Source organism: Corylus avellana, chromosome ca1, assembly GCF_901000735.1.
Source record: "Corylus avellana chromosome ca1, CavTom2PMs-1.0".
NCBI classification, from domain to species: Eukaryota; Viridiplantae; Streptophyta; class Magnoliopsida; order Fagales; family Betulaceae; genus Corylus; species Corylus avellana.
The window spans coordinates 42,027,833-42,040,111 of NC_081541.1; the positions used below are offsets into that span (position 1 = coordinate 42,027,833).

General features: G+C 35.7%; 1 protein-coding gene across 1 annotated transcript; it reads right to left on the reverse strand.

Annotated features, from left to right (window-relative positions):
- Positions 1-234: 234 nt before the first annotated feature.
- Positions 235-1,578, reverse strand: LOC132172601 (phospholipase A(1) DAD1, chloroplastic-like). Its single transcript, XM_059584127.1, has one exon. The coding sequence runs from the start codon at positions 1,576-1,578 to the stop codon at positions 235-237; it is 1,344 nt and encodes a 447-aa protein (XP_059440110.1).
- Positions 1,579-12,279: the final 10,701 nt, after the last annotated feature.

Genomic DNA, 12,279 nt, shown 5'->3' on the forward strand with positions numbered 1-12,279 from the left:
CTGATATTTACTATCCTATCATTCACATTGTTGCTTATATAAGATTTTTGGCCCGAGGACAAACTTCAACGTGAAGCTGTATATGAAGACCAATGTCGAGTTCTAGCTTTTGTTATAAAGAATGAATACGACGACGTGCACACCCCCCGGCATTCTGCGGGAAATGGCCTCAGTACGTATGTGAATGTACAAATTTTACAGTTCTACTGATCGACGTGTATGGGGAAGAAGAATTCAGTCTAAAAAGTTGGTTTTCAGGCTCTCGGTTTTTTTTCTCCGACAATTGTCGAGCACCATTTTAGCGGAGGCTCTGAACGGACACGTGGAGCTGACGAAGCCGTCCACCAGGTGGAGGTACGTCTTGAGCTCGTGACACGTGGCTACGTTGAAGCCGTTGAGGTACGGGGAGTCTTTGCTGCTCAGCCGTAGCTCCCTCCCTACCTCGGCGTACACCCACTGAGTGTCCTCCACGCGCTTCTGGATCCAGCTGGGGAGTCCAGCGGCCACGTCGACATCGCGTCTGCACGACACGTCATTATCGATCACGAAACCGGGTACTTTTGTTATAAGGTCGTCCGAGTTTACGATGCGCAGGACTTTGGTGCCTTGCTTTTCTACCTGCTGCCTGAAGCTCCGGTTCCCGACTCTCGGCCCGCCGAAGGAGATGACGGTGACGAGCGGCGCGCGTTTGAACGTCTTCTTGATGTCGTACGCGGTGAGCGTCGCCAGCGCCGCGCCGAGGCTGTGCCCGGTGATGGTCAAGCTCAGCGGCTCGTCGCCGTAGGATTGGAGGATCCTGGAGATTTCTTCACGTACCATGCGTTGGAGGCTCGGCGCGGCAGCGGTTCCTGACGTGTACAGGCTCAGGAACCCGCTCTCCACCATGGGTGCGCACCCGACCGAGCTCTGATTGGGAAGGTGGGTCAGGGTGGCTCGGAGATTCTCGAGCCACTCCAAGCATGTGGCAGTGCCTCTGTAAGCAATCACCACATCTCGGCGTCCAAGTCTAGCGATTTCGTCTTTGTCTTGACAGACTGCCACGTAGCCTATCCAGCTCGACTGGGTGGCGACCCAGCTGGGTGCCTTTTCGATCCAACGTGGCAGCTGGATACCCGACGTTGCACGTAGATTTTTTGTCAAACGGTAACCGGTCTCAGGAATCCCAGCTCGCTCGAAAAACGAGCTTCTGGTGAAGAGGGAGTTTGCGTATGAAGGGGAGGAGGGGTCGAAGTCAAACGACTTGTAGGTAGCATCGACGAACTGACCGTACCGGAGAATCTCCCGGCGAAGATTGTCATCGAGGGGGTCGAGCAAGCCCTCCCAGTTGCTAATACCTTGGTATTCCCGCCATTTCTTGCCGAGCTTCGCCGGGGCGGGCATGAACCGGTAAGGGGAGGTTCCGGTTACGGTGGCGGTGGAGTTGTCAATGGGGTCTAGTAAACGCTCCAAGTTTTTGACAGTTGTCTTGTTGTTGAGGGTTGGTGGTTGAGGAGTGACGGTGGCGGTGGAGCAGCGGACGGGAACGTGAGGGAGGTGTGTGCATGGGCGTAGAGCCGGTGTAAATGATGAGAGCCTCATTGTAGCGGAACAAGAGGGATGGGTAGCTAAATAGCTGTTTAACACTTGGCAGGATTTAGAGGCTTTTTTTTTTGTGTGTGTGTCAGAGGACTGGGTGGCTTTTATAAGTAGAAAAAGTACACAGTGTGTGTGTGAGAGAAAAAGATAGAGAGAGAGAGAGAGAGAGCTTTTAATTGTGACTGAAATCCATTAAAAAAAAAAAAAGAAGTTACTTTTTAGCTAATTTGGTTAGGTCTGTTAGTAAAAAAAATCACCATGACTGTCATTTATCCCAAATGTGAAAATATGTTTGAAAGGGTTTGGATTAGGCATACCAATTTGCTGAAAGTGCTCACTCATGCTTCTCACTGCTCCAAATTTGACAAAAGAAAATTAAAATAATTTAAAAATAAAAAAGTAAAAGTAAATAGTTAAAATATTTTGACATAAGTATTTTAGAATAAATTTGATGACCGAGTTCTTTTACAAAAGACTATTACAGAACTCAAAAAAAAAAAAAAAAACCCAAATTTGGAAAAACTTTACCTAATGGGAAGCGAGTGGTATATATAAGACTTTGATACGGTACGGTGTGGGGGTATGAAAGTCTAGTCTTCCTTTTCTTTCAATGGATCTCAATCGATCGTACTTGTTGTAGTTGTAGACAGTGCGTGTGCTGTCCGCAGAGAGAGAGAGAGAGAGAAGAGTTAGGTAGATACGGTTGGTAGGGACACGTAACTGGAAAAACCGCACTGGGGTCCACGATATTGGTGATGGACGATGGGATGATTGGAAATGGTGTTCGCAATCACATGCAAACAGTCCACATCCAATCAAGCTGGAGTCTTTGACTTGGCCGAATCAGAGCTACGCCTCTTTCCGACTGAATCAGAGCTACGCCTGACACGTGAGAAAAAATTTTCCTCTTATCGCTCCGCTCCGCTCGGCTCGGTTCGGCTCAACACGTACACTAGCCGGCCGCCGGTGAAACTCTTTTACCTTACGACGGTGCGTTTGGCGGTTAGAGGAACCTTTTTACTGCTGTCCACGTAGGCACGACACGTGCCGGGCCAAACGAGGTAGCAAAACATGCGGTTTCAGAAAAAAAGTGCGTGTAAAAGATTAGATAACAACGTTAAAATTAAACAGACGAGCTGAGTTTACTTCCAACTCTGCATGAATATATATATATCATGCATCAAATTCGCACGTACGTTGTTTTCTCAATGAGATTGTATTGGTTAATTTGCTGATCATCGTTTTCAAATTTCTTTTTTTGGTACATTTTTGGTGTTTAATTTTCATCTTTTACCCCAATATAAACTCGATTTTGGTGATTTTGGTAGGGTGAACTTGTTGATATATAAGTTTGCATGCATGAAAGCATCCTAGAACAGAACATTTTTCTGGGAAAAAAATGTAAGCTAACCAGCCATTTGACTTCAAACCGGGTGTCCGGCCAACACAAGCTTCTAGCAGCTTCTTGTCAATTGTTGCCTTTTCTTCGTGAGATAAAAGACTATATATATATATATATATATATAGTAGGATGACTAGGATCGATATCCTATGGGATTAAAATTGAATTGGATAAAACTACACCTACACTGCAATAACTTGTTCAAACTTTTTTATTCTAAAAATGTAAAATATATTCTTAACATTTGAGGACTCTGATCCAAAGAACACTTTCTGATGAGCCAGTTTATCTTCTTCTTCTTCTGGCAAAGTGTGCAGTCTCTTGGTGCTGCTGTTAAATGATGACTCCTATCAATTTCAAAGCCATTAATTTGTCTAAAGCTTCCTTTCTTGTCAAATGGTTTGTCAACAGTAGAAGCAGTCAGGTTCTACTTTATTTTTCTTTCTATCTATTATGGGGAAGGGGAAAGGGAACTTAATTTGCAGCTGTACTTCATATATGGTTAATTGTCATACTGACTTCAGGGAAAACAAATTCCCTTTCCTTTTATGATCACCACTAATTTAATGGCTAGCTGTAATTCATATATGGTTAATTGTCCCCCCGCGAATGATGGTGCATGCATTACTGTTAAACTATCAGTTATTTTAAAAGAAATAAATTTAATTACTTAATCACTATTTAACAATTAAGATAAAGTAATATTATGTAAATTCCGTTTTTTAGTAGTACTTCATCAGCTTTTGGGAATTGGAGACTTCAATATTCCAGATATATTGGCTCCGTTGACATTTGCCTAGAACTATTTACTGGTTGGAAATTGTAGCAAAAATTGATTGATGTGAAAAAAAAAATAAAGTAAGAATGTTTTGTATGAAAAAGTGAAAGAATTTTGTTTTATAGTGATTTTTTTATTTAAATAGTAGTTAAAAATGATTGATATGATGTAAAAAGTAAAAATGTTGGGAGTTAAATTTTTGTGATGGATAATAACTTGCTATTGACAAACGGAGCCACTAGTTTTCTTTTATGGGACCTGGAACCTTTGCAGTTGTGATTTGTTTTAGAGATGACAATTTGTGCTCTTTTGTGGAGTTCAAGTGATGTCAAGACATAACTATAAGACTATATAGATCAACTCAAAATTTGATTCATTTAATTAAATAGAACATACATTTTAATTATAACCCGTTAATTTTGTGTTAGGTTCAATTTGTATCAGAAATTGCCAACATTTATGTTGTGTATTGAGTTCGAATTGTGTCGATACATAGTTATACAATTATATAGATCAACCCTATCCCAATCGATTTAATTAATTTGAGGGTTAGACTCCTCAACCCTTACTTACTAATTTTATTTTAGGTTTATGTAGAGTTTGCAAGTCATGTAAAAAATTACCAACCCTAATTTGTATTCTATATCTATGCGCATAAAACATAAGCGGGGTGCCAACTTACATCCTGCGTATACACGACATAAGCCTTACTCGGAAAGGGACATCCCCTTTATATATACTTTATTTAAAGGGAAAATTACAGTTTACCCCCCCAAAGTTGACAGCGTTTTTCAATTCGAACACCAAAGTTTCAATTTTTGCAATCCACCCCCCCAAAGTTTCAAATTTTTTCAATTTGACCAATTGTATTCAAAACTTCCCATATTGCCCCTAATTTTTTTATTTTTTTTTATAAAATTTTAAAAAAAGAACCGAGTGGCTATAGCCTGCCTTTTGGCTATAGCCAAAACTCCCATCTTATATTTTGCACCCAAAATTTTTTTTTTTCCATAAAAAATTAAAAAAAATTAAAAAAAAATCAGGGGCAATATGGGAATTTTGGGATAATATTGGTCGAATTGAAAAAAATTGAAACTTTGTGAAGGTGGATTGCAAAAATTGAAACTTTGATGTTCAAATTGAAAAACGCTGTCAACTTTGGAGGGATAAACTGTAATTTTCCCTTCTTTAAAAGTGCAAGTATCGTACCTATAACATTCAAGCACATATTCAATTTCTAATGGGGAAAACATATGTTGGGGATGGAAGGGATTTTGTATATATATATACATACTTACTGTTTTAATGTTTAAGGTTGAAGCTTTTAAGATTTATAGATCACTTAAACTTAAAGTGAGGTCAGGAAAACAGTCGAAATAAATTGGTCTTTTATGAAAACTAGATTCAACAACTCCTAACATACTAGTGCTGTAATCTTTATGTCTTGCATCTCTTTTGAACACAAAAGTACAGATGCATTAATTCTTAGACGGATTAGGGGTTTTATAGCAACTTGGATATATATATAAAGAAAATACTATTTTACATTCTTCCAACATACTAAGTAATGTGTCATGCTCAACTCACCTCGATAAATCTCAATTAAAATGGAAAAAAAAAAATTAAGAATTAATTGAGCATACCACAACGAGTTTCTCGTTTATATAGAATTATGAGAATTGAGAAAGTTAGTAATTATTTCCACATAAGCAAAAGTGATCAATATATAGTTAATTACCATTGGGGTTATTAATTCGGTCTAGCTGTTATCCTTTATATATAGAGTGATGAGATATGAGAATTGAGAAAGTTAGTAATTATTTCCTCATAATTGTAAGCAATACAAACCGAAAGTGATCAATATATAGTTAATTACCATTGGGGTTAATTAGTTCTAGCTGTTATCCTTTATATATAGAGTGATGAGATCCCCTTTTCCCCATTTCATTTAGAAAAAAAAAATGATGAGATCTCATGGTCATGGCCAACATTTGTACACGTATGAAAACCTCTGTGGTTGATATTTTAAGTTATCATAAGGTTCACAAAAAATATAAAAAGTAAAAAAAAAAAAAAAAAAAAAAAAAACTCCAAGAAAAATTAATTTCCTATTCAGCAATAAAGGTCCACCCTTGCTTACGTGGGAGATCTGGAACCAAAAATGCTAGAAATGATTGAATTGCTACTATAAATAGGTAGGCCATTTAACTTTAAAGTCGTCTGTTTTATGCAACAATTAAAGGCCCACACCTTCCACCCCCCACCCCCCACCCCAAAAGCTTCTTTACGTGGGAGATGAAGAACTGAAAATGCCTGAGATGTTCCTATATATGAATAGATATAAACGTAGGCCATTTTTCTTTAAATATTTTGTTGCTCTTCTCAGGAGCAGATCCAAATGCACCCATTGATATGTCTCCCAGAAATCGAAAATACACTCTAATTAAGTAGTTGATCGAGTTGACATTTAAGTACCTTTACATGCATGTGGCTGCAGAGCATCCACTGCAACTGGACCAGCCACAGCCATATTTATATGCAAGGGCAATGATTGCACATATGCCATCAATGTAAGCAAATCATCGATTTGATTTTGATCACTGATGGGATGCACCAGATTTTTAAAATTATTTGTGGTCCAGAGAATATTTGTTTTTGTTTTTATTTCAATTCATTAGAGCCTTATAAAAATAATAATAATAATAAAAAAAATAATTCCCACATTGAATCATGAACCCAAGATTTAATTGACTGATCCCGGCAATATTGTTCTTCTTTTCTTGGTTAAAAGCTACAGCAATTAAGCAGATGTGACCAACTATATATAACCAGTAGCACATTTCAGTTATTGATTGTATTTAAGACTTTGGTGCAATGCTTATCCGAGATGTTACCGTGCACAATAATTAATGAATAATATAGAATCAAAAAGAGAGAGAATCGATACACAGATTTACATGGTTCGGCAATTTGCCTACGTCCACATAGAGGCGATTGTAATTTTATTCTTAATGATTCAGAGTTACATCATACATATATATATAAAATCTTAAACCCTACTTGTACAGACTTATTAAAAAAAATTCTCAAAATACTCTAATTTTTTTTTTTTTTTTTCAAGGGCCACGGTCACTTGAGACCAACATGCATGTTGCTCCACCACTGTCTATAGGATTGCCGAATTAATGCCTGTAGCTTTGTAAATTTCTTTTGCAGGTTGAGATATTTTGACGAGCAATAAATGTAACCAAGAAAAGATTGTCTAGATATATAGTTGAGCAACCAAGATATTTTTCTCTACTGCCATTTTTTTTTTTTTTTTTCTGATGCTTTTGTTTTTCCACCACGAGATTTTTGGTCTATATATATTAATGGAGATCGAGCTTGATAGTTATTTTCAGGTAAGAGAAACCTTCGCCAATGTGTTTCAATTAATGGATGTTCTTACCGGTTTAAATTACAGATCTTTCTGGCCTTTCTTCTAACTTGGGTAAGAGTTACAAGAGCTTGTTGAGATTTAATGAAGGGTTTCTTCCTATTAGATACTTAATTGGGGATTTTCACTACAAGTATCTTCTAATTAAGGAAGGTTTCTTCTAGTTAAGGAAGGTCGACTGCATAATTGCTTTGGTGAAGCAATAATGTCACTAAAAGTAGTCGCAGTTGTGCGGTCGAGAAAAGTTATTGGTGAACACTTTGTTGCTACACCACACACACACACACACACACACACACATATATATATATATATATATATATATATGGTGAACACTTTGTTGCTACACCCCGCGCGCGCGCGCACGCACACACACACACACATATATATATATATATATATGCTTTTATTACCCGCTCCACTCTCATAGGACATCTGTGTAGACCCCCTTGCCTAACGATGTGAGAATTCGTGCATCCATCGATTTGAATACTGGGTTTTAGTGTTTGCCAATGGTCAAGGTAGGTACTGTACCAGACCCTTCCTCAATCCAAAAAAAAAAAAATCCTTTCACCTCAAAATTAATTCCAATATTCCTATTTTTTATACCACATTAATCAATTTTTTTTTAATTATTATTTAAATAAAAAAATTATTACAAAACAAAATTTTTATATTTTTTCATATAAAATATATATTTTTCACTTTTTTCCCACAAAACCTTTTCACTAAAACCAATCAAACACATATTCCTAAAAAAAGTGCTACAATATCAGCCCTAATACAGTACCAGCCCAGACCATTGGCAAACACTGCCATTAAGAACCCGAGTTCAAAATCAAAAAAGGCCCCAACAAGTTTCAAGAAGGATATAAGAGTACTACTAAACCCCAAGTACACTTCACTTACCAAACTTGTACTAGTAATATCATGTTTCACCCACCATACTACACTTCAAATAAATGCTATATATATTAGAAAAATAGAAAAATAGAAAAATGCTAGGCTTATAAATAAATTTTACAAAAAAACTCTTACAACAAGATGTGACACAATATGATTGAATTTTTCAAAAGTTGAATTTATCTCATTTTCAATTTTATTGTGTCACGTCATGTTGTAAGAGTTTTGTTTTATAAAGTTTGTTCATAAGCTTAGCATTCCTCTTAAAATATATATATATATATATACCTTCTCTTGTAATACACAATCAATTAAGTTAAATAATAAGATGAAGAATTATGTACGTATGTCAAAACATCATCTTTATACATGGCTAAAGTAAATACATGGAGCCTATATATTCCTTTCTGATGGCCAATATATGTATATATCAAAAGGAGGCTAGCTAGCTAGCTGATGCACTATTAATGGTGATCATTCACTCACTTCAAATGAACATACAAAAGCAGATTCCTATATATGGAGAAGTGATAAGAGCATGAAGTGCAATTAAGGAACTTCCCTTTCCCCTTTCCCATATGTTCATAAGGGACTCACGTCTCTTGAGCTAGATTATGTGCCCTCACATGAGGCTTTTATATATATATATATGCCTAATTACCCTTTTACCTTTTTTCACCTTTTTAATTAACGCGAATCACAAGAGCCACAAAAAACACCTGCCAAAAGAACAGAAGCTATTAAGCCACGTGGATATAAAATATCCAACTTGTGTTTACAGCTATGTTCAAAAAATAATAAATAAACCCTAGGTTAAAAACTCAGAAGGTACAGCAAGGCGTTAGCGTGGAATGAAAAGCGAGCCAAAAGGTAGCGGGCTAGCGAGCCGATTTGTAAGCCATGAATGACAAGCACGTGAACTCGTGAAGCAAGTGGAACCGCCCATAGGCTTGCTTGCTTTCATGAAACTGGGGTCGGGAAGCGACACGTGTAGTGTGTACTAAGTAAAGGCGATGACTCTGGCACCTGCAATCAACATGTTGACCAATTGGGAACTTGGGTGGACTTAGAACATCCTCATCAAACTCTTTAAATTTTTTTTAAATTGTCCATATGGATAGCTCAATCGGCTGTGTATCACGCCTTATAAAGAGAAAGTCACTAGTTTGAATCCTCCATCTTTCTTCTCTTGTGTCAGTTGTGTGGGCATGTCAAAAAAAAAAAAAAAAATCTCTAAATTTAACTTTGAAAATATACTTTTTTATTTATTTATTTATTTTTTATATTTAACTAGCCATGCACTTTTTAAAATTACCAAATATTAAACTCTCTAAATGTTTCTCTACTTTAACTAAATATTATTTTTTATTAATAAAAGTAATTGCCATGAAACTCACTCACTTTGATTCCATGTGAGAGATTTACCAAATTGCCACCCTAAACAACTAAAATAATATTAAAAAAATAAATAACTTTTGCTTTTGGTGTCTTTATATTTGGAGATGAGTTAAAGCAAATGTTAAATTTAATTTCGGATAAAGAGTTTGATAATTGATTTTTTTGTGGATTTTATTAAAATTTTAGAGAAATGTTAAATATAAAGAGTTCGACGGGGATGCTCTTATTAACTAAATATCCCCCCCCCCCCCTTTTTTGTCGTCGTTGTGAGTCAAAGTATCACCTTTTTGGCGATCATTTCCCCTCCCCCTCAACATTATTTATCCTTCATTTTTTTCAAATAAATCATCAAAATGAATCCCATATGGGATCTCTCATCACATTATTTATCCAATTTTTTTAGTAATTTAATAAAATAATTAGTATAGATTCCAATATGAGGGTACAACCCACATCCGGCTCGTTTGTTTGACAAAACTTTCTAGTAAGTGACTTTTGCTTTTTGATTGTGATATGACATAAAAATAAAAATAATTTTGATTGTTTTTATTTTTGTTTTATCAGTTACCTTAAAAAAAAAAAAAAAAAAATTGCCAAACAAGCCCGTCGGTGCTTTTCTCTCTCAACTAGCTCCTAGCATCTTGGAGAGGCAAAACATGACAAATGTAGTCGGTCATTAGACTTCCTTGGTTAGCTTGACTTTCAGCTCCCTATTTTTATATTCATTGATTAGTTAATTAATTTATCTTTCAAAGCTTGATTTCCAACTCTTCAAATTATTTCGCTGGTCAAATTATGATCCACTTGGTCCCATTTGCCTACTAATCTACAATCTTTAATTCACCCACGAATGGGAATTTGATTTTGCTTGATTATATTGTCAAATCATCTTTTCCCATTTCCTGCAAAAGGTTAAACAAACATCTAAGAAAGACATCAAATAAAACAAAACTTGGTCATGACTAATGTATAAGATAAGCTAGAAAGTAATCTTTAGAGGTCCAATTATGATTCACTTGGCCCCTTATGTCCACTAATTTGTCATTTATTTTTTTGTTGGCCCCTAAATGGGTATTTTATTTCTTTCTTACCTTCATTTTTTTTCTTTCCAATTCCTAAATGATGTAAAACAAGCAAGTAAGAAGGCCAATTTCAACCAAATCCGGCTTCTAATTACAACTGGACACACCTAGAGATCGGTTCCTTTAATTTACTTTTGATATATTAGAAAGAAGAAAAAAAATGTTAGACCTACAATTGGTCCACAACTCTTACAATTTCCTGACTTGGCCCCTTATGCCAACTAGTTTGTCATTTATTTGTTTGTTGACCCCTAAATGGGCATTTCATTTCTTTCTTACCTTTTTCTTTTTTTTTTTTCAATTCCTAGATGATGTAAAACAAGCAATAAAGAAGGTTAATTTCAACCAAATCCGGCTTCTAATTACAACTGGACACACCTAGAGATCAGTTCATTTAATTTCCTTTTGACATATTAGAAAGAAAAAGAAAATGTTAGACCTACAATTGGTCCATCAGACCTACAATTGGTCCACAACTCTTACAATTTCCTGACTTGGCCCCCTACGTCCACTAGTTTGTCATTTATTTGTTTGTTGGCCTCTGTTCATTTCTTTCTTACCTTTATATATATATATATATTCCAATTCCTAAATGGTGTAAAACAAGCAATAAAGAAGAGGTCAATTTCAACCAAATCCGGCTTCTAATTACAAGTCGCACACCTAGAGATCAGTTCGTTTAATTTCCTTCCTTTTGACATATTAGAAAGAAGAAAAAAATGTTAGACCTACAACTGGTCCACAACTCTTATAATTTCCTGACTTGGCCCCTTATGTCCACTAGTTAGTTTGTCATTTATTTGTTTGTTGACCCCTAAATGGGCATTTCATTTCTTTCTTACCTTCTTTTTTTTTTTTCTTCCAATTCCTAAATGATGTAAAACAAGCAATTAAGAAGGTTAATTTCAACCAAATCCAGCTTTTAATCCAACTCGACACACCTAGAGATCAGTTCGTTTAATTTCCTTTTAACATATTAAAAAAAAAAAAAATGTTTGACCTACAATTGGTCTACAACTCTTACAATTTTTTGACACCTTGTAAAAGAGTAGTAAACCAATTATATGCGTAGCATTATTCTATTAGAAATCCATGCCGATAATTCAGTTCACCTCTTGATTCAATCAAAAGGAAAGTGTGAATTTAGATTTCTTGCTTAGCATTTTTTTTTTCTTTCAAAAAAACAAAAAATCCTGTTTGTTCCATTTTCTAAACGTGGTAAGAATCTAAAAGAACTTTTTTTTTTTTTTTTTGACATGTCCGCACAAGAGGGAAATGAGGATTCGAACTAGTGACTTTCGTTTCATTAGGCGTAATTCCAACCGATTGAACTACCTCTTGAGGACCTAAAAGAACTTTTAGTTTCTATGATCATGTCTTGTTCACTTGCTAAAAAGAAAAGATCATGTATCATCCAAGACAAATGTACAGTACTCGTCCCCACAAGCCCATGATTGAGACATAGCTAATTTCTCATTTGTCATGGCACTACACTCGAACAAAGCTATATATATATATATATATATATATATATATACACACGGATGAATGACAAATCTTATCCGGCATCATTTTTTTTTAAATTGGGTTAAAGGAATCTACTCGAACTTAATTAGTCTATAAATTTGTTACATATCTTAAGCATGTGAGAATTAATCACATAATTTTTTTAATAAAATTATTAAAAAGTATATGTTTCTCACGT